The sequence below is a fragment of the Protopterus annectens genome, chromosome 2.part1 (assembly GCF_019279795.1).
Source record: "Protopterus annectens isolate FY-2018-M chromosome 2.part1, PAN1.0, whole genome shotgun sequence".
NCBI classification, from domain to species: Eukaryota; Metazoa; Chordata; order Ceratodontiformes; family Protopteridae; genus Protopterus; species Protopterus annectens.
The window spans coordinates 1954859525-1954886215 of record NC_056729.1 but is presented as its reverse complement, the minus strand read 5'-3'; the positions used below and the strand labels follow the sequence as shown (position 1 = coordinate 1954886215).

Here is a 26691-nt window from a genome sequence, read left to right as displayed (position 1 = left end):
AAAATAAGGTGTACTAAACAGTGGTGTGACCAGTACTACTATATGGTACAGAAACCTGGGCAGTAAAGGCAGAGAAGCTAAGGAAGCCAGAGGTGATGGTTCCTCATCAAAACTTCTAAAGCCAGCTGTGAAGGCAGAATTGCGGCAGACACTAAAAACAACCGCAAAGCTTTCTATAGTTATGTCAAGAATCTCCACGGCAATACCCACGTTTGCTCTGAGTTACTGCACAATGGTACCTCCTCTACTGAGCCAACAAATATTGCCAACATACTGGCCGACCATTTCAGTGCCAGCTTTACCCCCCCCCCCCCCCAAAGGACCAGTCACAATACCGGAAGAATGTCAAGCCCCCAGCATTACTGCAGCACAGGTTAAAGCTGCATTGTCCAAGGCCAAGAATACAGCTTCCATGGGACCAAACAATACCCCTGGATGTGTTCCACATGAACTACAAAGTGAACTGGCACCACATCCGTGTGCCCTGTTCAATCACAGCCTCACCTCAGGCCTTGTCCCTACTGAATGGCTCACTGCTACAATCATCCCTCTCCATAAAGGGGGAGTGACTACAGACCCTTGGAATTATCGCCCCATTAGCCTGATGAGTCTGATATGTAAGACTATGAAGCGCATCATCATGGACCTAATTAACAAGGATATAGGGAATCTCCAAACTCCAGATCCCCTGCAGTTTGGTTTTGTGAAAGATAGATCATGCCTGCTCAACCTGCTTGACGACTTTGAGTCAGTCACCAGAGCTGTGGACGAAGGTAAGGCAGTTCATACAGCCTACTTCGATCTGGCCAAGGCCTTTGATACCATTCCACACTCAGGAATTATTGATAAACTCACCAAACTAGGCATCAACCCCTGTATTACTAGGTGGGTTGCAAATTGGCTCACAGAACCCACAGTGTGAAAGTAGTGGATTCAAGTCAGACTGCCGAACAGTCACAAGTGGAGTCCCACAGGGATCGGTCCTTAGTCCTCTCCTGTTTGGCATCTACTTCTCAGAAGTCCAGGCTAACACAGAGGGACTCTGGCTGACCACATTCGCAGATGACTGCAAGCTGGAAGTGATTATTAACTCCCCAAGTGATGTAGACATCCTACAGAAAGGCCTGAGACCAGTGACTGGTGTTGAAACCATGGCCTTAAGCTTAATGCAAAAAAAATGCGCCGTCATCTCCTTTGGGAAAAACTCAGTTCCCATTAATTGCCACATCGGTGGGAGCCCACTGAACACTGCAGGTGTTATAACAGATCTGGGGTCACGGATTGATTGTAACCTCTCCTTCGACCACCACATTGCCACTGTGGTCAGAAAGTTGTTCTGTGTGGCACATCTCATTACCAAGAGTTTTGCATCCAGGAAGGAGGACGTCATCATCTCTCTCTCTACTCTTGCCTCATTAGGACAGTCAGTGTGTAATGCCCCATTTGGTATGTACCTCACTAGACATGTAATAGCTGGAAAGGCCACAAACGTACCTCACAAAGAGGATCCTAGGCTTTAAACACATGTCCTACATGGACAGACTCGTAAAACCAGCTATTCTCTATCTCGTATTGTCTACTAAGAGGTGATCTCTGCTTGACTTGCAAAGCCATGTCTGACCCAGCTCTGTTAGAAATGCTGCATCTAAAGAAATCCCAATCCCTCTGCACCACACGCTCCAGAGACCTCAACCTCATTATCACAATCAACAGAACATGCCTGAGGGACAGGTTCATAACCCAGAGACTGCCCATGCTCTGGAATAGACTTCCCATACATGTCAAGCTGAGCCCTTCACTGGCAGTCTTCAAGAGAGATTTTGAGTGGATAGGAAATAGAAAGTTCACCCAACGGATCACACCAGTGGCTCTAGTTGATAGAGGCACTGGGAACCAACGTTGGGCTGCATGATACCAGGGCACTCCTCTGAGCTAGGCTTGTAAAGGCTCTAGGGCCATTTAGCCTAGTACACGCCTATGAACCTATGAAGTGCCCCGAGATTGGTGGTATGATGCACACTGTGGGACAGATGAAAGAATGAGGGTACAGGAGCAGAAGACAAAGTAGCACAGATTATGGTGGTTTGGGCACACATGCAGGAAAGCAGAAGACGATCTGGTGAAGAAGATTTGAGACAGGCAAGTGGAAACGAGGATGTCCAGCAAAGAGGTGGGAATGATTGTTTGAGAGAAGACCTGCGACAGTCAAGCATGACTGAAGAAGGTAAGAGAGTGGCACTGAATAGATAATTGATGGTGACAAGTGATACGACATCCCAACCCCATGTAGCAAAAGTGGAGTAGTGATGATAGTGAAAACCAAATATCACCAACGACTAAAAGTTGGACCACAGTAAAAAGATAGAGAAATATACCATAGTCCAACCAACAGGGCAAAACACACAGAGCAGTTGCAATTCATATAAATACACATGTTTATTTCACATAAAAACTGGCATCAGATCCTAAAAAACGTACACTCACAAGACCGCTTTTATACAATTACTATCAAGGAGAGCCAATCACATATCTTCAATAATTAGTGTTGCAAGAGGCGAGCCTTCAAGGCTGGTTTTAAAGGAATAGTAAAATTAAGTCCTGGTGTTTTATGTGCCTGTAAAATAGTTATCCAATGCATTTCTCTATATTCTGTTCTGTTAACAATGTCACCCCCCCCCCCCAGGATTTTCCATAATTTTTATTACTGTGAATGTAAAGGAGTGACCTGCATTGATTTTTAACATGTTTACACAAAGCATTTAAACTATTCTCTCTCCTGATATCACCCAATATGCTGCAAAACCCTTTTAATTTTTTATTAGTTTTGTCAACGTAAAGTGCTTCGCATTTTGTACATTGAGCTAAATAAATTATTTGTGTTATTGTCTGCATTTACCTTAAAATGATAACACTTGTTAGTAGTAGGGTAAACAAACAAGTTTACACCTGAGATATCAATGCAGGCCTTACAGGATCTACAAGAAAATTCCCCATCCTAACACTCATCTAGCCTCCCTAGTAAATGACCTAAAACATAGCTGCCTCTTCTGTGAGAGATTTTTTCTAAATACAAAATTAGGGGTAACACCTACTATATCTCTAACTTTATCTATTGTCCTCAAAATGGACCAGTTCTTTTTATAATGTCACATATTGAATTTGTATTACTCCTGCAGTGGTGCAGCAGTAGCATTGTTGCCTCATAGCAAGAGGTTCTCCCGTTCGATTCTCGGCTGGAGTGGGGGGGGGGGTGAGTGCCTTCTGTGTGGAGTCTGCATGCCCTCCCTGCGGTTGGGTGGGTGTTCGAAAGGCATGCGTAAGTGGGCGTGCCTTCGCTGAAGGTTGAACGTCGAGCTGGCACCTCTGCGTTCGTGAAAATCTACTGCCAATCATTAGCAGACCGGAGTTCCGCTGTGGCGACCCCTAACTGGGAAAAGCTGAAAGACAGCAACAACTATAAGTTAAAGGAAAACCACATAAGGATTTGTTAGTACTAGCCTTATTATGTGCATAACCTTCACCAATAAAATGAGGTTTCCCGAAGATCATAAATCTCTGATATAGTATTACTATTCTCACTATTCTTATACCCTCTCAATAAAATGTCCCTTAACCATATCAGTCGCTAGTTTAAAATCTTTGTCATTTGTATGCAACCTAGATGTACGCAATAGTTGTCCCTTGACAACATTGCAAAACACCTAGGGGGGTGCATACTAGTCCTAGTTAAGTGTTTTTACTTTTTTGTATAGTAATGTGTTTACATTGCCATCTTCTCTAACTCTCGGCATGGTATCAAGAAAATCTGTACTGTTGCTAGAGGTACACACACTAAATTTAAAACATGGACTGCTGCTCTCCAAATAATTCAGAAAATCTAACCGGAAAAGACATGTTCAGAAAATCACTCATTTTTCCCAATTAGCGAATATCAAATTGGTATAGCTATTTGCGCAAGGTGTGCCCATGGCTACACTCTGCTTCTGTAAATAAAAAGTATTATTAAATAAAAACACATTATGCTCCAGAGTCAAATAAAGCACAAATCAATTCTATGCGCTCGTGCTAAATCAGAAATATCATTCAAAAAGGATCTAATAGAGTCAACACCAAAGTCATTGGGTATTATAGTAAACAAAGTACAAATATCAAGTGTAGCTAGTATGAAATTCCCACTTTTAAAGTGAATACCCTTAGTACATTCTCCTAACGCATATAGGAAATCCTGTGCGTCTCTAAGAACTGCTGGTGCTTTACACAAAAACATCTTAAGCTGTTCAACAAAAATAGATAAGGGTTCTGTAACCCATGCTTTATCTGCCACTATAGGTCTCATTGGTGGGTTCTCCCTATTTTTGTTAACCTTAAGGAGCCCATGAAAGGATGGAGTCAAAGGTTTCTCAACTAGCATATATTCATATAAATCTTTACACAGCATATTCATTAATAAAAGATCATACAAAGAAGCATGCACTTCAGATATATGTTTATCAACACCTAATTTAGTTAACGGTGAATAGGTATCTAAATCACCTAACAACTCAAACATAGTCTAAATATTGCTGAGCGTCCATCACTACTGTTCCCCCGCCTTTATCAGCGGGGCGAATACAGATTTCTAAATTGTTGTGGATTAAGTACACTTTGTTCCCCTTCTTTTAAACATGGTTTTAAGCATCACTTGCCTCTCATTTTCTTAGATCTAAAAGTGCAGCACTTGCCTGCGAAGATTTAGCAAGCACAAATGAGAGGCCTTTATTCAGTATGCTGAGAGTCTGTAAGCAACACAGAAGAAATATTTACAACTATCGTTTCTTCTGTTTCAGCCAGGAATCTGTGCCCGACTGATCCAGTAACTGTCATAGTCGTTTCCGGCCACAACTGGGCAAGCAAGCTGGTTTCTGTGTGAATGGAAGCATCATAGGCACTTGAAAAAGTGGAACCGTTATGATAAAAGCTTCTTTTCCGCTAATTTTCGGTTGGGTTCCTCCCACATTGAAAGATTCTTGCAGGTTATGGGACATCTGTCTGTTGATCAGTCTGCTGGCTTCAGATGAGGGAGGTGGTATAATAGAATCTTCTGAAGTACCACGATTTAAAGGGGTACTTTCTACATTTACAGTTTTAGTTGCATTAGAGATTGTAGTAGAATCCATGGTAGCTTCAGTAGTGGAAGCTTTAAAGGCAGTACATGGCCATATAAATATATGCCCTTTCTTAAAGTCACTCAGATCCCTCTCAAGTTTTTTTCTTTTTAATAAAACAGAGACTATCATCATAAGCTACTATATTAAGAAATGCCGTTTCTATTTTATCAGCATACTGCTCACCTTTAAACTTAGAAAGCAGTTCCTCCTGTTTTACGGCTTCCTCTAGCAGCTCTCTTTCCAAAGGGGCAAATAATTTATTCATGAGGCAGATGTAATTAAAGCTGAGTTCTAGATTTAGTTTTTGCCATTTTGACAACAGCTCTGGAAAAGTGTCATCATAGGTAGGCATACATAGTACCCAAAGCCCTCTAGGTACTACTCTATAATGTAGACACACTTCAAAATGTAAGCTTTGCCACTGAACTCTCATGAGTCTATGCAATGTATTTTCAAAGTCTTTTAACAAGGCAGAAAAGGTACTCATATCAGGAACCTCATACACTGGTATTCAGTCAGTCTCAAAAGTGGATTAGCTTCCACATTAACCATTCAAAATGTCCTCGTTGAGGTTGCATATCCAAGGCTCGATAATCCAATTCAGTATTACTTTCTGCCATGTGTCGTGGTAATATCAACAAAGTACACAAAAGTGTAAAAAAAAAAACGAATATCACCAACGACTAAAAGTTGGACCACAGCGAAAAGATAGAGAAGTATACCAGCAGTTCCAATTCATATAAAAACACAGGTTTATTTCACAAAAACTGGATAAGCGCTTTCACAAATGTGCTTCATCAGATCCTAAAAAACATACTCACAAGACTGCTTTTATGCAGTTACTATCAAGGAGAGCCAGTCACATAGCTTCAATAATTAGTGTTGCAAGGGGCGAGCCTTCAAGGCTGGTTATAAGGGACCTCTCTTCCTGGGTTTCAGCTAGATTTGCTACAACCATTTTGCAAAGTATACTGCAACCCAGCCCTTCTTCTCTGGCCACTTCATCATCATGAGTTATGACAATCGCCGCAGTAATCAAGATTAGTGCAGCAGTGATGTAAACAAAGAACATAGTGCAGTAGTATAAGAATTTGACACAGTTACAGATATTTAAGAAAATCATTGTTGCAGTACTATTTTCCTGCGCATCATCTTGTCATTCTAATTTGAGGTATCCTGGGTTGGAGTGGGGGTAGCCTATCCTTAATCTACCCTCTTCTCTTGAGGACCTTGGACCTGCTGAAGTCTGACTAGATTTGAGGAACCCTATTTCTCTTTTCTTTTCCCCTCCCATCAGCCTACTTTGCCCTATCGCTCAGTTAAATCAGAGCACTGTTGTTTAGCTTCAGGGGTATGTACCTTTCACTTTTCACTTTTTATCATTAGGGTCATTGCAAAAATATCCCAAACAATGAACTAAAACAATGGTTAAGGTCATAAGGCCGGAATATTCATATCCACAGCTAGTGGGTTTTGGCTTTATGGGCCTGAAATTGTACATTAAACGAAACAAGTCATGGGCGTTCAGAATTGCCAATGAGCTGAAACACCTGAGGTTCATAAGGTTCATTTGCATATATCCCATGTGCCTCTGATACAAGAGGTTTGGGAGGTCACTCAGTGGAAGTTCTAGCTTTGCTGGAGTTTTCATTTTTGTTTTTACTTATTCTTGCTGTTGAGATACTTTAATGTTTTGTGCTAGTCCTTTGTCTTCATAGGCAAGGTTTACTTCACCAGTACATCAATGCTGGTTGCTGTTATTGCGTAGAGACTGAAAGTTAGTTGGAGTTGAGTATGGATTTCTGTTTCCCTGAGTAATGGACTTCTTTTCACGTTGCTTACTGTTATAAAGCACAGGCAAGTTTTGAACTTGTTTGGGAGTTGTAGCTCAGTGATGGGTGTCCGTTACATTTGCATCTAGGTTAAGTGAGGTTGAAGCCAAGGCCAGATGGCATGAAGAGATGGTCCAGTCTTTTTTTTTTGTTTTAATTGTAAATGAAGGATCATCCTGACTCCTCAAAAATGATGTGATCAGATGGCAATGTACTGTTTGTTATGCTGGTTAACGCCATGTTTATTTTGCTTTTTCTGACAGGAGGGCACTTCAAGGCCTGTTACGGAGTTTGTTGATCTCCTGAGCGATGAAGATAATGAATCTAATGCTTCCCGTCAAGTCATGGTGAGTATCGAGTTGAAGACCTTTCATTCCTGAATGTTTGAATGTTACTTGGATTTCCACTTTCTCTGGTACTATCTTCTGGATTATGCTTACCTAATAAGCTGAAGACTTGCACAGGTTGGGACTGAAATTGTTAGCACGTATTTTCAGATGTACTTTGTATCTGCAGACTGTTAAGCTTGCATTGATATATTCCTGGTTCATCTTGAGGGCAGAAGTTAGGTTTATATATTAGTTTGATTAAGAACAAACTATTAGTTTATTTTCTAGGCAGAATGGTACCAAATGTATTTCTACCACATGCTAATATGACATCCAGGACCATCTTTGGTTGAGTTTATCTTTTCACCGATCAAAATGTGGCAGTTTTTTAAAATCTCTTGTCCTTGATCTATGCGTGCATGTTAATACACACTGTGGTTATCATTTGCCAGATAAACAAATGTACTTCTCTCAAAAAATTGACTGATGTTCTTCGTCTCACATTGCTGCAGTCATAACCTGTGGGTAGTCCGCTGTCCTCGATCGGCCCGAATACCAAAGAGCTGGGCTGGCGTCGGTCATTGTCGCCTAGAGCTGACGTCAGTACGTCGTAGTACTTAGGCATGACCGACGTCATATCCTCAGTCTTTCTTGCCGTGTGGTCCGAAGCAGAAGCAGCGTTTGCAAGTGCCGTTCGGCATTCTGAAATTTTCATTTATCGAGTTTCAGACCGAAGACCAAGTTGGGCTAAGTACCCCGTTGGGGAAATCTTTGTCTTTTCTTGCCTCAGTTATCCGGATGCCAGAAAAAGTTAATAATTGCATTTCTTGTGGGAAACCGATACCTCATAAGGATTTTCATTCTTTGTGTATTCCTTGCTTAGGGCCTGAGCACGACGTGGTCGGGTGTCGCTTTTGTGCTAGATTTAACAAGCGCACTATTAAACGGAGATTAGACTGTGCCAGGCTTGTTTTTGGGAAAAGGTGTAATTATAACATGCCGTCGGATCCTCCGACGCCCGCTACCGCTAAAAAGCGTAAAGATAAATCTTTGAAGTCTAAACCGGATGAGTCGTCCGTTACGGAGCCTCCGGTTGAACCTGTGGATCCGGCCGGGGATTTGGCTGAATTCCATGGGGAACCTTTACTTTTACAGGAGTTAACCTCTCAGGAGTTAGGCCCGGCTGAAGGTGCTTCTCAGGTGTCTGTGGTTCCATCTTTACAGAAGGTTATTAGGCCTTCTACTTCAGTGGCTAAAGGCCATGCTAAGGCCAAACCTGGTTATGTCGGCCCTGGTCATAGTTCTAGCTCTCCAGCCCCTGTTCCTAAGAAGCATATGTTAAAAATGGCTGAGGACTTGATTACTTTGATCAGGGGTTCTATACCCCCCCCAGAGAACAGGCCTAGGGTGGAGGCAGATTTAGAGGGGATGGATCATTCCTCTGACTACTCTGATTCCTCAGCTGAAGAAATTCAGGAATTCCCTTCTTATTTGGATTCGGATGCAGAGGACTCCTGTCCTTCTGCTTCTCCTCCAGAGGATTTTTCTTTTTCTGAAACTTTACATTCCATGAGGGAGCATTTCAAGTGGGAAGGTCAGGATTTTTCGGATTCTCGGAAACTGCTCAGGGAATTTTTGTTTCTGCCTCAGCATAGGCCCTTGGCTATTCCTCCCATCTTAGAGGTTGTTCAGGATGTTTTTTCTGAATCTTCCCTTAATCCTGATTCTTTACCTCCTGCCCCTGTTAAGCCGGACAGATATTATAGAGTTCCTGAAGCTCATAAGTATTTGTACAAGAGCCCTAGAGCTGATCCGGAAACCATTACTCAAGGTCCGAAGGGTATTAGGGCTTCTGTGGCTAAGAATCCAGTTCCTTTGGATGAAGATTCTAGAGCTTTAGATAGATGGGGGAAAAAAGTGTACACCTCCTCTACGTTAGCTATGAGGGCTTTGAATTGCCAATTTCATATGCTGAAGTATCAGAATTTTTTGTTAGGTCAATTGAAATCTAAGGTGGATGCTTTATCTGAGGGTATAGAGTGTAAGGAGCTCCAGGAGTTGGTTCATGCATCAGATCAAGTGGGCAAGCATTCTTTGCAGTGTGGTTTCGATGCTCTTCAGGCTGCATCCAGGGTGGCTGCTACAGGTTCAGTTATTCGTAGACATGTCTGGCTTAAGGATCAAAATTTGTCCGAGCATGTTAAGGCTCGGATTTTGGATGCTCCTCTTCAATCTGAAGTACTTTTTGGTCCTTCTGTGGAATTGGTTTTGAAAAAGATGGAAGATAAGGCTAAGTCTATGCAGACGGTCAAAGATTTTCTGCAGGTGCAGCCCCCTAACTTTAGTAGGAATTGGCCTGCTAGAGGATGGTCTTTTCCTTCTTCGGATAATCAGTCTAAGGGCAGGTCTAGGCATGGTAGAGGCAGAGCTCACGCTCAGGGTTCTTTCAGACCTAGGACTTGGACTTCTCCTGCACAGTCTCCTGGTGAGGGCAGGGGTCAGCCTTTTCGTAAACAGACCCAATGACCTGTATCTTCTGCTGCCAGACCCTTCTCTACTGGCAGCTCCTCTAGGAGGAAAGTTGGGACTTTTCCAACAAAATTGGCATTTTGTCACCCAGGACAAATGGGTGTTGGATATAATAAATCACGGGTACAAGTTTTATTTTCACACTCTTCCTCCTTTCAAAGGCATGCCGGATGTGCCTCCTCAGCAAAGGATGGAGGCTCAGGAGCAAATTTCTTTACTTTTACAGATGGGGGCAATTCAGGTGGTCCCTCAGTCAGAAGTAGGCCTAGGTTTTTATTCCCGTCTATTCCTAGTGCCAAAGAAAGGAAGCACTTGGAGGCCAATTCTGGATTTGTCCATTCTCAATACCTACCTAGACATTCCAAAGTTCAAGATGTTAACATTACAACAACTTCTGCCTCTGCTGGGCAAGGATCACTGGATGGTAACCCTGGATCTCAAAGAGGCCTATCTTCACATCCCTATCAGGCCCAGCTGCAGGAGATTCCTGAGATTTCGGGCTGGTACTTCTCGCTATCAGTTCTCTGCATTGCCCTTTGGTTTATCTACTGCGCCCAGAGTATTCACAAAAGTTCTGGCTCCTGTGATTGCCTTTTTCAGACCGAGAGGAATACAAATTTATCCTTATTTGGACGATTGCCTGATTCTTGCTCAAAACAAAGACAAGTTACTACAACATCTCCAGTATGTAATGGCAGTTTTAAGGTGCCTAGGGTATTCTGTGAACGAAATAAAGTCCAGTCTAGTACCCTCTCAGGACATGTGCTTTCTGGGTGTGAGACTGAATACAGCTTCTCAGATGGCATTTCTGACCCCGGACAAACAAAGAACTCTTCATCTATACTTCCAGCAGTTATCAGTAATGTCCAGGCTGACTGCAAGGACAGTCCTTCAAGCCTTGGGGTTCATGGCATCTTGCATTCTAGTTCTTCCCAATGCCAAACTGCATATGAGGAAGCTACAATGGTATCTCAAAAGTGTGTGGACTCAACACTGCCACGGTTTGGACACTGTCATTCGGATTATACCTTGCATCCAGAAGGAATTCTTGTGGTGGGCTCAGGAATGTCAACTAAACAAGGGACTCTCTGTGACCCGACCAGAGGCGAGTCAGATCCTAACGACGGATGCCTCGGACTTGGCTTGGGGAGCACACTTCAATGGGAAATGGATACAAGACGTGGCCTCCCAAACTACTACATTTGCATATCAACATGAAGGAGATGTTAGCAGTCCAATTTGCTTTGATGGCCTTCAAGGACCTACTTCAGCCGGGACAGGTGTTGATTCAAACAGACAACACAACAGTCATGTGGTACATCAACAAGCAGGGGGGAACCCATTCCTACCCCCTTTGCAGACAAGCAATGATTTTGTGGGAGACTGCTCTGAGTTTGCAAATCAATGTTCAAGCACGGTTTCTGCCAGGAGCACAGAACTCCTTAGCAGATGTATTGAGCAGGCAAATTGTGGATCCCCACGAGTGGAAACTGGATCCTCAGGTTTTCAAACAATTGACTGTGGCTTGGGGAACTCCAGACATAGATCTGTTCGCTTCTCCACTGAATTTTCAACTACCAAAATTTTGCACAAAGATGTTCCACCCAGATGCTTGGAAAGTGGATGCTTTATCCTTCAGTTGGAACAACCTTCACGTTTTCCTCCTCTGCCTCTTCTTCCCAAGGTACTCTTGAAAGTCAGGCGGGACAAGCCTTGCATGATTCTAATAGCACCAGATTGGCCACGTCAGCATTGGTATCCTCTGCTGAGGCGTTTAATCCAGGAGCCTCCTTGGCTTCTTCCACAGGTTCCTCATTTGTTATCCCAGTCAATCATTTTCTCAATGTTCGGGTGCAGTCCCTGCATCTGATAGCCTGGCGTATTCTGTAATGGAGCCGGTGGGGTCTCAGCTTCCTCAACAGGTTTTAGATGTCATTTTGGAAGCCAGGCGGCCTAGTACTCGAAAAGTTTATGCTGATAAATGGAGGAGATTTTTTCTTTGGAGCACAGCAAAGGGCTTTGATGTTTCAGTACCGAATTTGAGTTTTGCACTACAGTACCTTACTGAATTACTGGACAAGGGTTTGTCATTTTCTTCTGTGAAGGTTCATGCTGCAGCCATTTCTGCTCACTATGATTGTGACCCTCCGTTATTTTCTCATCCTTTGTTCAAACAATTTCTTAGAGGGGCAAAGAATATAAGACCCCCACGTAGAGCTCCTACTCCTTCCTGGGATCTCAATTTTGTGTTGGAGAAACTTACTTTACCTCCTTTTGAACCTGCAGCTACGTCTGGGTTGAAGTTTTTGTCTTGGAAGACTGCTTTTTTGTTGGCCATTACTTCTGCTAGAAGGGTATCTGAATTGCAGGCACTCATGGCAGTTGAACCCTTTCTGATATTTCATAAGGATAGAGTTTCTTTGCGAGCTAACCCTACTTTTATGCCTAAAGTGATTTCTAATGTGGCCTTAAACCAGTCTATTCATTTGCCTACTTTTTATGCTGATCCCCAAAATAAGGGGGAAAAAGTCTTGCATTCTTTGGATATCCACAGGCAGTTACGTTACTATTTGAGCAGAACTAAGAAGTTCAGACGGACTCAACAGTTATTTGTTTCTTTTGCTTTGGGTTCACAAGGGAAAGCTGTTTCAAAGCAGACTATTTCAAAGTGGATTGGTCAAGGTATTGCCTTTTGTTATTCTCATCATGGGAAGGATGTTCCTGCTGGGATCAGACCTCATTCTACTAGGGCTACTGCCACATCTACTGCTTTTTTGAGGGGTGTAGCTACTAAGGATATTTTGGAGGCAGCTACTTGGAGTTCAGTACACACTTTTACTAAGCATTACCATCTCCCTCTTTATTCCAAGTCCAGGGCTGGGTTTGCCACTGCAGTTTTACAGGGCATGTTAGCAGCTCCTAATGCTATTTAGTTTGCCAGCCTCCCTTTTCCTTTGCTTTGGGATTCTTCCCACAGGTTATGACTGCAGCAATGTGAGACGAAGAACATAGTACAGTTTTGTACCTACCATAAATGTAGATGTTCGAGGATCTACATTGCTGCAGTCCAATTATCCCTCCCTCCTTCCCCTCTATAGTTAGGGGTGGCTGTGTTTTTTTATTTTAGGATTGTCTCTATTTGCACACTGGTAGTTGTTGGGCCTTTACTTTTTTGGCTCTGGCCTTCTTTCATTCTTAGGCCTTCTGACATCTGGGGCAAGAAAGACTGAGGATATGACGTCGGTCATGCGCTTAAGTACTACGACGTACTGACGTCAGCTCTAGGCGACAATGACCGACGCCAGCCCAGCTCTTTGGTATTCGGGCCGATCGAGGACAGCGGACTACCCACAGGTTATGACTGTAGCAATGTAGATCCTCTAACATCTACATTTATGGTAGGTACAAAACTGTACTTTTTTCATCAGTCACACAGTTTGGATCACAGTCTTTGCTATTGTTGGTGAAGTTTTGTGCTTGATGTCTTGTACACCTTCTAAGCATTTATGTGGCCTTCAGATTGCAACCCAAGACCTGCAGTGGCATTAACTTTAGTGTCTGTAAGGGTAACTGCTTGAAATATTGGGAACCGCTTTAGCGAGTCCCAAAATTTTGAGACTGGCTGAAAAAATAGACTTTCATATATTGAGTCCGAGATGTCCATGTTGTGGAATATTCCCTTTTCTCCAAGGTATGGCAAGCTCTGAGGTAGTAAGTTCAGGAGATGTGGGGGTCTTGCTGCTGTGCAACAGAAGTGTGATTTTTGATATTCACTCTTCTCCAGCATTGTTGTTGTGTCTGTATTCGGCATTACATGTACAAATCTTTCAGTAGCGAGCCATTTGGAAGTGCATGGTAATCCTGCAAAACCACAGCTTCCAGAATTTCAGCCATGTTAAATCAGTGTAGCTAGCTTGTTAACATTTAATCTGTATACCTTGTAGCCATCATCCTCTATTTACTTAAATCTCCGTAAAGTAGCAAGCCTTACATTACATTGTTTTAATTTAGAATGAATTTTAAATTGACCTCCTCATGCGCTTTTTACATCAAAATAATTAAAACTTTTGAAGACATTTAAAGATGTTTTAAATAAGTGTAGCTTTTAATTCCTTGGAATCCTACTTTGCTGTGAGTCTACATGCCTGTGTGGTTTCTGTAATGATCTTTTCTGTTTAGAATAGCTGACAGAGCTGTTTGTGAGGGACTATGGATCTGTCTTTTAGTACAGTTCTGCATCTGCTGAAGCTTCATTTGGAGACAAAAGTACAGCAGTCCTCTGTAATCCTAGACTGCTCTAGTTCTGATGCATCTTCTTGGTACTGTGACCGGGTATCTACACTTCTTTCTGTGCAGCTTTCCAATTTTCTTATGCACAACATGTAGGACCTTTGTTTCTCTTTAGCTTACTACTACAGCTTCAGGATGTAAACTTTCATTTGATCTTTGAATTCACACACTGCCTCCAATTTATAAATTGATGTTCTGCAGTTTCTACCCTAGTGTGTGATGCTCCTGCACTGGCCCAGTAATCAAGGAGCCTCAATCCCCACCACTGGCAACAGTGAGAAATGGTACATAATGGGAGGATGCCAAGTATACACAGTAAAGTACAGTTTCCCTTAAGAGCACATAGAGATCACAGTCGGTCTGGGGCTGGTTTCTCCCTCTTTCTCCAGATCCCTAATAAGACTCCCCACTGACACAGGTATAGGGTTAAGATATCAGCTACAGGGTCAAGCCAAGACCTCCAGCACTCTCTCTGTCCAACCAGTGATTTGTCCCTGCCCAAGTAGCTGACCACACACCCTTTGAGATTTGATTGATACACAAACAGACACTCCTGGGGAAGGCTGACACAGGTTTACTAGGTATGCCCCCCTTCTGTCCAGACTATAAGGTAGTTATTGCCACCAACTCCTGTTTATCGGCTACTTAAGGCCCCTTACAAAGAGTGCCCAATCCTGCTGTGTAATGTTACTATTATCCAAATGGTAGTCTGACCAAGGCTATTTAGGTGTGACCTGTACAGTGTCACCAAATACATATGCAAGTACTCTTAAGACCTTAAATACGGCTCACAAAAATAGCCACAAAGATGGGTTTAAATATATTTAATAATAAATATTAAAAGAAAAAGACTATTCAGTAACTCAACACAGTAACTACAGAGTTCAGACTCACAGGAAATGTTTTAAAACATCTTTGCAGGACAGTCTCACATAAATGCAGAAAACACGTAAACAAATCTTTACTATATTCCTATATATATATATATATATCTAAAAATTACTGTATCCTAGTTGCTTACTATTAACAAGGCAAAAGTGCAGAAGATTGATTTTTTTCCAGGTCAAAAACAAAATACAAAATGCCAAATCTGTCTCTGCGGGAGTTTCTTAAATTACTATCAAACATTATTGCTGGGTCTGCTTTGGATGATATCACTCTTGTCACCTGCCTTTCACTTCCCAGGCTAATGGATACTAGCAGAATTTTTAACACCCCTGTGTGTTGAAGTACATATCTCAGAAGAGTGCAGATGCTAGAAAGTCATAGAGCAATAAAAACACTTAAAATTTTAAACAGCAATTACTTTCCTCAGACAATAGAAAAAAACTTCTAGCTTTAGATAGCTTGTCTCCATGCTGCATTAACTAACTTTTATAGCAGGTCATAAAACACTTTCAACTTATTTTCTTGAGGGTTTGCAAGTTAACTCTGTGTGTTCCAGCATCTACAATTAAAACGTACATTTGCACAGGTATATAGTTTATATACATTTCTGTTCTTTTCCGGTAGGGTACACTGTGATTACATTCTTGAAGCTCAGTACATAACGTACAGTTTAGCACACACTTATGCACCAGTAGTTTAATATACACATAACATACAGTTCTCTTACATTTGTAAGACAAACACATGAATCATATTAATATTCACAGATGACATGATTATATACAAAATTTCAGACAGCCGGGCTTGCAGTGTGACATCTAGTACTATTTTTGTCCCTTCTCTTCCTCCTTTTTTTCTGCCTTTTCTTTACTTTTTTTTAACATTTAGGCATCAGTAGTGTGATTGAAAGAGATAATTTCACTTTTCACCTTTCTGCCCATTAACGCTTAAACTGGTGAGAGACTGAGTTTTTGCAGAGGCATATTCTGCCACTGCTGAATAATAAGATGAAAATCCTTGTAGCTCTTCTAGTGTCTGTCTGATGAGATTTACAACTATTAGGATATCTCCGTCTACTTGCTCTTGCAATCAAATGAGCCAGTGTTATTTGTCTGAATTCTCATTCCTCCACATATTTTTGTATTGTGGATGATTGCTGGGTATTTTACTAATGTATGATATTGAGTATTCTTTTTCTTGAATGTAGACTGTAATGCAGTAATCAAGCTTACATTTTGTTGCATCTGTCTGGTAGGCTTTCGTGGTCTGTATTCACACTGAAAATCGAGATCAAGCAAACTTTTGGCCTTTTGCTCCACAGGAGGTTTCTGTCCTCCTCTAGCTCGCCTTAGGACACTTGCATTGCTCTTTGACAGGTGTACCACCCCAGTCAAACTCCCCACCTTACTCTGTCCCCAGAGCAGGTCGCACCTGGACAACCCTGGTGCTTGCAGCCAGAAGTGAGTGCCCCTGTGGGGATCACCCCCCTGCCTCACTAGGTAAGTGAAAAAATGAAAACAGTAATGGTATTTCAGTGGTGGCAAAGGCCTCCCACTTATTCTACACCTCTCATGTCTTTTCACAGTGCTAGACTAGAGTCAAGCTCATCAGGGTCTTCTTTCCCCACTGATTCTGCAAGTCCATTCCCTTGGCTGTGGTTTCGCTAGATAGTAGGTAGGGACAGTGAGAATCTTGTTCATCCATTCATGGGCGTCACTAATTGGATGATGAGGTATTTGGCTGCCTTAAGAGAGTCATAGTCACCCCTGCCATTTAGCTGCGCTTCATTGAATTTCTTCACTTTGACGTTCAGAGCACTGGGCAGAAATCACATTGCTTCAAAACCCATCTCGGGCCTTCACGATGCTCTGTTTTAATTTAACAGCCAGATCCCTCCCCATCTGCACCAGTTATAAGTCAGCTGCTTAGCTGCAGGACAGTGCGGGAAGCTGGTTGGGACCGGTGCCTGCCACAGCCGGGGATGATCACAGGAAGGGGCCAGCGCTTCCAGAGTCACCATCACTGCAACCCGGGGAGGGGGTAGTGCAGCGAGGGGTTGACGCCTTGTCCAGCCATGGCGAGTGCCCAGCCCTTCTTCACGCCCGAGCCTGACCAACCCAGCCATTAGAGCCAATCTTTATCCCGAAGTTATGGATCTGGCGTGCTGACTTCCCTTGTGTACATTGTTTATTAACATGCCAGAAGCTAACCTTGGAGACTTGCTGCAGATATGGGTACAGTCCGGCATGAGAATTACATGCTCGTCCCCTGGATTTTCAAGGGCCAGCGAGAATAGTCTATTCCTATGCAAGTTGTGGCCTTTCTGAACTGGGTCAAGTTTTTACCTACTGTACTCCATAATTTGTGCTGGATATGCTAGCATTTTACCTTTAGATTTTTACATCTGGTACAACTTTGCTGTGTAGTAAAAAAAAAAAAAAAAAAAAAAAATGAATTTAATAAGTGTAGTGCTTTATTTCCACAATAAAATAGGAACATCATGTGATTTGAATAGTAGTAGGGCTGAAGAACAAGCTTTAAAAACACGTGATACAAATTACTTAAAAGCTGAACAGAATCTCTTAAAGGTACTCCGTCAAAAACCCTGTACATGACAAGTGTATTTACATAAATTAACAGTAATGGTACATATATCAACTATGAATAATGTATTAACAACTGCATATATTTTTAAACCAAACAATTAAATAAAAATAATCAAAGTTCAAAGATTAAATGTTCTGTATACCTTTCCTGCTTCAAATACATTTGATATTAATAGTGTAATTTAGTTAGGTCATCAGCTGAAAGAGCTGACATTGCAGTTCTTCAACTTCTAGTCCGTTATTGGAGTCCCCAACATACATCCAAAGGGATTTGATCTGCTGCCTTAAATATGAATTGTTTTAAAATGAACCATAAAGGGCATTATTCTTAACCTTACTTCTCATAGCTAAATTATGTTCATATATGTGCTTCTTCGCCCTCCTTATAGATTCACCTACATAAATGCTGGGACAGCTAGAACATAAAACAGTGCACACTATGCCATAACTTTTACAGTCCTATCCAACCTTATCACTGAATATAATAAGGTTTTGTCTATATTAATATATCTGCATTGGTTACCCAGAGTGCAAGGAAAAGTGCCTTATTTTATGCCAGCCTTGTTAGTGTAAGGTGGATAATTCACTTATCTGCTCTTTTCAAGTTGTAATTTCCTCTTGACTGTGAGGTTTAGACCTCAAAATTTTATATAGTTCAGTGTTACCACAACTATTTTCCATTTTCTCAAAGTAACACCCTTATGTGCACTACCTGCGAAGCATGAACGCTGTAGAAAAATTGGGAGTGTTGCCACTTTGTTTTATTGTTTTGCAGCATCCTAGTCATCACAATTGGTTGACAATAAACATGTCTTTTAGACTTAACTTTATTATAAATTTTATAAAGTTCATTAGAAAATTTTATAACGCTCATTAGGAAGGATATAACGCTCATTAGGAGGATATAAAGCTCATTGGGAGGCTATAAAGCTCATTGGGAGGATATTCACTATCTTTAAAAAGTTCTACTAAGAATAACCAATGTACCGCAAAGTCTTCATCACTGGAAATGATTGAGAAGCCCTAATAAATTTGCCTGTGACAATGTTCAGCTTTGTGTGTTTAGGCTATTGACTCACTTTATATCTTTTTTTTCGATACAATTTCCTATGAAAAGTTCTGTTACCTATATCTGTGTTTAGTTTCAAATCTAAAAATTCATCTTCATTTTCTAAGCAACTAATGGTGAACTTTGAAAAAAATGGTGCTGTTGACTCCTTCCATTAATTGATGGAAAACTGTACGGGTTAAGAGTATATAAAAACAAATCATCGATAAATGTTTTATAGAAGGAGAGACATTTGGATGATGAATGAATAAACCAATATTGATGCACTCATTGACCTGTTACTGCATTTACAAATAACGAGGGGCTGTCCTAGTATCTCATTGCCACTCCTTTGAACTGATGCAATAATTCCCCAACAAAAACAAATTAACATCAATTCACGTTACAAGCAGATTGCATTAATAAACTGATAATCTGGAACAACAATTTAAATAATCTCTATCAAAATCTTTGCTTGCAAATTGTGAAAGACAGCTGTAAAGAGATTGAATATCAGTTACACACATACAGGTTTCCAGCCCAGAAAAGGAATCATTCTTTAATAACCTGAATATATGCCAAGAGTCCTGAATATAGGACTTGCTTCTCTAAAGTAAGGGTTTCAATAAAAAATCAAGATAAATGGATGTCTTCCGTTTTACATCACTTAGCTGCTGCAGTGGGCATAAATGGAGGATTACATTTATTTTTATGTATTTTCAGAATATCGTGTACCCAAATTTGGGATGTTTTTACTGTTAAAAATGCATATAACGTTAATTTCATCCTGATGTGACAAGTCTAATAAAACAGTATACACCTTTTAATAATATTCATTAATAAAATGTTGATGTACTAATTGATAAACCTCAAGAAATTAATAATTTCTGTGTCATTTGATTGTGAATTAATAATCAAACCATTGCTTTTTATTTGATTTTTATAAAGCAACTATGTTGTCTGTAAGCTCTTGTAAGATGTTTGACTCAACAGAAGAAATATAAAACTTTTATTTGGATTTGGCTGAAAAAATCTTTTAAAAGCTCTTTCACAGAAATCCACAAAAATATTTAATGTAGAATGGAGTCCTGGACTGAAGGTACTGAGTTTCTTAAATACATAAGAATCAACACATTCAGCATTTGAAATATTATGAAAAATTTTAAATGTAAGTTGAGTTTGTGTTGCTCTGAGTTTGTTCCTGATCAACTCATTTTTTTTTCTTGCTATTTTTTGTACTTTGCTACCCATGTGCGGGTCAAGTGTTCTGACAAGCATTTGTCTTTCTGTTAATTGGCATCAGTTTCTTTTCTTTTTCCCAGCTCTGATCATTTATCCCTGGGCATCTGTCTTATCTGAAAAAAAATAAACAAAATCCGACTGAAATCTTTCCTTATCACTTTCTACTCAGACCATTATTTCATTGATGTCATCATGTGATGCTGGAGGTCTTGGCTTTGAATACCAAATGTGAATTAATATTTTCCTTTCATACTTTTGATTTTAACAGTGCCTAAGCAGAAGGCATTTTCTTTAGTGTGTGTGTGTTTATAATTTGACCAACATTCTCACTACTGTAATTCTTACAGTACTTGCCATTCTAAGACCGTGTCATCTCTGAAATTATTTTACTTTTTTCTTCTATTTTTGGTAGCTGGTTAAAGGCTCCAGAGAACACCCCTGCACTACCAGGCTATAATTCATACCACACCTTTCGGCCACCGAACCTGGACCGAAACACTAAAGGCCAGAGGCGTGTCCATATTCATTAAGTATATCCACACCTCCAGCATAATGCATCCGAGATTATTCAAGTGCAACAAACTCTGGGCAAGACCACAATCTAAATTGTGGCTTGCTACAGGTCCCCCACCATGCCCCAGGATTCCCACTTCTCATTTCTTGATGCACTGGAAAATATTAGGGTACAACCCAACACATTAATAATGGGTGATTTCAACTACCCCAAAATTAACTGGGAAAACTACTCCTGTCCGAACAACCAGAAAACCTGCACGGATGGCAAGTGCAAGGCTCCAATCCAAAAGGCAAAGTCCAAACCAAAAATGGTATATTTTAATATATAAACCAAATGCACATGAATATATTAAAATAGTTTGACCCAATGTACATGTGCTTGGCTCATTTTTGGTTTGGACTAAAACTACTCCTGTACTAACTCTTGTTTTGTCCAGCGTTTTCTGGAATTCATAAATTCCAATGCCTTGGATCAACTTATCCACACCCCCACCAGGGGCAGCAATATCCTAGACCTGGTCATTACCAACATGGCCGACCAGTGTTCCACACCAAAGGTCAGTTCCTCATTGGTCATATCCGACCATACACTAATCACCCTAGACATCCCACATCCCGCCTCCACCCCGTTAGGGAAACCACTGTAAAAAAAAATTTCCAAAGCCAACTTTGCGCTCCTTAAGACAGAAGTGGCAAATTTCACGACACCCATGCTGATAGACAATAGAGTGACGACTGCTGAATCCTACACAAATGCACTTTATAAACTTACATGAGTGCATGGATTGTGCTATCCCTAACAGAAACAAGATGCTAACCTCCAAAAAAAAAAGGAAGCCAATCTGGTGGTCCCCTGCCATAAACCAACTCCACAACAGAAGAAAGAAACTGTTGAAAAAGAGAGTAAAATCCCATGATCGGAGGAACTCCCTGGTCAGCCTTGGTAAGAAGCTGAGATCCCTCATAAAATCCTGCAAAGCTAGTTAGGAAAACAAAATCGCCAAGGATTCTAAAGACAACCACAAAGCATTCTATAGCTATGTCAAGAATCTCGGTGGCAACACTCAGATCTGCTTTGAAGTACAACACAATGGCACTAAATATACAGAACCAAATGATATTGCCAACATCCTGGCAGATAGGTTCAGTGCTAACTTTACCCCCCTCTCACTAACTTTACCCCCCTCTCACCCTCTAAAGGGTCTATGTCTGTACCAGAAGAATGCAAAGTTCCTGTAATCACGGCTGCACAGGTAAAAACCACACACTCCAAAGCCAAGAACACAGCATCTGTGGGACCTGACAACATCCCGGGCTGCGTTCTAAATGAACTACAGAACGAACTGGCACCCCACCTCCCAGGCTGCATTCTACACGAACTACAGAATGAACTGGCACACCACCTCCCAGGCTGCATTCTACACGAACTACAGAATGAACTGGCACACCACCTAAGTACCATGTTCAGTCATAGCCTCATTTCAGGCTTTGTGCCCACTGAATTGCGCACAGCGGCGGTTATCCCACTCCACAAAGGGGGAGCCACCACGGACCCCGGGAACTGCTGCCCCATTAGCCTGACAAGCCTGATCTGCAAGGCCATGAAATGTATCTTCACAGAACTTATAAACAAAGACATTGGTAATCTCCAAACTCTGAACCCCACCCAATTTGGGTTTGTAAAAGGCAGATCATGTCTCCTAAACCTGATAGACGACTTTGAAGCAGTCACCAAAGCCGTAGACGAGGGTTAGGTGGTTCACACAGACTCGCTAGATCTCGCCAAAGCTTTTGACACCATCCCCCACTTTGGCATTGTAGATAAACTCACTAAACTAGGTGTAAATCCCTATGTCACAAGATGGGTTGCTAACTGGCTCACTGACCGAACCCACACTGTGAAAGTAGCAGACTGCAAACCAGACTTTAGACCAGTGACAAGTGGAGTACCACAGGGTTCAGTCCTGGGTCCTCTCCTGTTTGGTATCTACTTTTCTGAAGTACAGGCTAACACAAAAGGTCTTTGGCTAACGAAGTTCGCAGAGGACTGCAAACTAGGAGCCATAATCAAAACTCCTAACGATGTGGGACATCCTACAAAAGGGCCTCACTGAGTCAGATGCCTGGTGTCAAAGCCATGGCCTCAAACTCGGTGCCAGAAAGTGCATTGTCATCCCCTTTGGCAAAGATTCCATGCCCATGAACTACCACTTAAGTGTGTTAGTCTACTTAACACCGAAAGGGTGATACAGACCTTGGGACACAGGTGGACAGTAGTCTCTCCTTTGCTGTGGCGATGTGATTATCAGTCAGGAAATCCTTCTACATGGCACACCATCATGAAAGTTTTCTCATCCAGTAAAAAAGAGGTCATTGTTCCCCTCTACTCATCACTCATTAGACCCATTATAGAGTTTAACGCCCCTTTTGGTATGTACCTCACAAGACATCTACAACAACTGGAAAGGCTGCAGAAATGCATCACAAAGAGGATTACCGGCCTCAAACAGATGCCTTACGCATACTGTCTCAAAAAACTCCTTCTTTACTCCGTTGCATATCGCCTACTCAGAGGTGATCTCTGCCTAACGTACAGAGCTATGTCAAACCCAGAGCTGTTGGACATGCTGCACTTAAAGAAATCCCAATCCCTCCGAGCTACACGCTCTAGGGACCTAAACCTTGTCACCACAATAAACAGAATATGCTGGAGGGATAGATTCCTGTCCCAGAGACTTCCCATACTCTGGAACAAACTACCTATCTATATCAAACAAAGCTCCTCATTAGCACTCTTCAAGAAAAATGTTGATTGGATGGGAAATAGAAATTCACCCCGGAGATCACTTCTGTGGCTCTGCTCGACAGGGGCACAGGAAAATAATTTTCTTGGGTGGCGAAAGCCAGGGTACCTTTTTGGCTAGGCTTATATAGGCCCTAGGGCCGATAGCCTAGGACCTACTTATGAACCTAAGGAATATCCGGTGTTTTTTTTTTTTTTTTTTTAAGCAGCTCTTTATGAATCTCTGACAAGTAGAGTATCTGTTGCATGTAGTTCTTTGCCTGGTCTGAAGTTCACTTTCAGATCATACCTCTGCTGATTCGATTAAGTAACATCCTATGCAGTCTTGAAGTACTTTCCTAAATAAGTGGTTTGTTTCCTTCTGAATCTTTATTTTAAGCTTAAATCTAGTTATGGAATTTTTCACATTAGTATGCTATTGCCTTTTCAGTTTATCTCTATATTCTCAGCTCTTTTATTGTTTTGATTGGTATCTGAATGTAATACAATTTTTATTTATGTATGTAGTTACTTGCTTAATTCTTTTCTTCTAGTAACCAGCCGAGTGAGCTGGTCCTTAACTGTTTCAGCCACAACCCAAGTACAGTGGCAAAGATGTAAGAAAAGTTCATTACATACTTTGTTGTACATTATTATAATACAGCAGTATAGAGGAAATGAAGATGTAAGATATACAGTACGAACAAGATAATGTATATATTACTGTCAAATTCAGTTTTAAAGCATGAGGTTTTATCTTTGTAGTGTAATATGCTCGATTTAGCTTTAAGATAACTTGTTTATTCACGTAATAGTATTTTAATGCTAGTGCATCTGCAACTAATTTCGTAAGTACTTCAGAAAAAAATTGTTGCTTTCCCAGGGTACAGCTTGCTGTGCGACAGCTTTCTTAATGGCAAAACAGGCAAACTGTATGAGGCATGTAAGGCAGGCAAACTATGAGGCGTGTAAGATAGGGCCTTTATAAGTTATTGCATCATTCCTGCATATCTCAGTCATGCTTGCTTGTCTGTCTCAGACCTTTTTGCATCAGTTAGCCGATTTTAGAATCTGACCCCATATATTTCAGACTTTGTGTTCTCATTTCATATTTGTTTTTATTCGGCTTGACATCATGTTGTTGTAATCTGTTCAGCAGTTGTATCAATGCCTTGCCGTATGCTTTCTTTGGCTCCTCTTGCAGTTATTGATCATTGGTTAACGTTTACTGTAATGTAACAACTTTGGGGTACTGTTGGAGGCTAATTAAATGCCCAGTAGAAGTTTATGAATGGGTCTTATAATGATATAATACATATTTGCAATTTGGAACTTGATGTCATTTAGGTTTAGTCAAAATAACTTGGCATTTGGAATTCTTGAGGGATTTCTTTTGATGTAAGCAATGGAAAATGTGCTGTTGTAATCACTGTTTCGATCTTGAGGTTCACTGTAAATGTGGATTTTCTTTCTTCACATTCGTAACTGTAATCACCTATTCTGTTTGTAGCTGTTCTTAATGACGCACAAGTTTCATGTTTGGTTTAGTTTATGTTCTTTATTCATAAGAACTACTGGTAAACTACTGGAAACTTGCATCACTGGCAAAGTGTCAGATTTTATTTGTATGTGATATTCTTTTTGCAGACTTCACAAGCTTGTAAACAAGTCTGCATAGTCATGCAGGGTGTCCTTCTTTCGTGGCTTTGCTCAGTTTGAGAAGTCTCTCTGGCTGTTGGTTTTGTGCACGCGCGCAGTGTTTCGTTTCACCATTCTTGATTTCTCACGAAGTCGATGACACAAAATGTTAAGTCAACTTTAAATCCTGCAATTTGAAAAAAAATTGTAGTTTTTAATTTTTGTACTTTTACGTGAGATATACAAAGGCTACTAGCAGAATCTGACAACACAGTGCAGGCAGCATCCATCCAACCATCCACAACCCCATTTTGCATGTGGGGTTAGGGAGCAGTGACAATCTAGGACATGGTTTTCCATATTTTGCATTGCAGTGCTTCATAATTATTTTGAGACTAAATACTGTGTTGTACAGCTGTGGCAAGATTAAATTTGACCTCATTAGTTTACCACATTTATTTCCAATTTTCTGATTTTTTTTGTCCGTGCATCTGGTTTATTTTCGGATGTCACCGTATGAAGTGTTTTGATTTCCTTCTTAACCAGGTAAGCCCACTGGGCACAGGTGTCCATTTTCAGGGATGACCAAGGAAAACTGGTTGTGACTCGCTTCACAGGTTGCACACTTTATAAGTGGAAATTGCAGTAGTCCAACCAGGGATTGCAGGATAAAGTTCTTGTACCCAACCAGCAGCTGATTTTAATGTTTCTGTTGATCACTTTGCAAATTCTTTTCAAGTTTTTTTGTATCATAGAAACGTATTTCCTGTACAGATTCTGTAGAAATGTTTTAAGTTCAAGAAAGGCTTTGCACAAGACATGAATTTAAATGTCAGTCTTTTTCTATGGGTTCTATTTAAGCAATAACCCATGGCTGGGTATGGGTAATGCTGGATTTACCCACAGTTGGTGTGGTTTGGTCAAGAGGGCGAAGCCCGCGTTAGCAAACACAGCCAACCGTGGATAAATCCAGCATTGCCCACACCCAGCCATGAGTTATTGCTATTATGCAATGGCATTATTTAAGAAAAAAAATACTTTCTTTTCTTAAATAATGTCTTTGTATAATGCCTCTGTGCTGCCCTTCTGAGTTTTTCCGGTATCCTGAGGCTTTTTCTGATATACTGTGCATGCGTATGAGACTTGTTTTTTCACTCTTACGCAGTAAATCAGTGCTGTGCAGAGGTAGCAATAGAGACAGGAAGATCTCAGTTTCCCCCTTTTTTTTTTTTAAATTGAAAATAAAAAAAAAAGAAATTGGGAGACTTGGTAATTCGGGAGAGCCCAGGACAGGCAAAATAAAAGGCTAATCGGGTAAGTTTCCTTAATTTTGCAGAATGTACCTGATTATCCTCTTATTTACTTTTCTCTGTGCCATCTCCCTCGTTCGTTTTAAGTCTTCCATTTTCTTTTTTGCTGCAAAAAAGAAAGAAAAGTAAAAAAATTACAAGATGCACTAATGGGGAAAAAGTCCAGGCGGTCAGACCTTTTTCCTTTAGTATATTCTTGGATTTACAGTGGGCACGCTGTTTGGGCTTGCCAATCAGCGTGCTCGTTTTTGAATATTAATGGACAGTCATTTTATAATATGCATTCTTACATTTATTTTCCTCATTGTTTTTTGGCTGACATTCAGTAATGTAGCGCACACACTATTTTTGTCTTCTTCTAGTTATACATTCATAATAAGTTGAATTTTTGGATCTCAAATTTCCATTTGCTCTGCTCTGAAGAAAATTTATATTTGCCATATTTAAAGCCATAACTGGTGGTTGCATTTCACAGATTTTTTTAATGTTGCAGATCATACGTGTGTGTTGCAAACACATTAACTGTTGAAAACA

At 40.9% G+C, this 26691-nt stretch overlaps 1 protein-coding gene across 4 annotated transcripts in view; it reads left to right on the top strand.

The window, feature by feature from the left end:
• ZNF451 (zinc finger protein 451) overlaps positions 1-26691 on the top strand; it is a 1506235-nt gene that overhangs the window by 151455 nt on the left and 1328089 nt on the right. For all 4 annotated transcript variants that reach the window (XM_044063345.1, XM_044063343.1, XM_044063344.1 and 1 more), the window contains exon 3: positions 7243-7326. In XM_044063345.1, coding sequence (XP_043919280.1) covers positions 7243-7326 — 84 coding nt within the window. The remainder of the gene's footprint in view (positions 1-7242; positions 7327-26691) is intronic.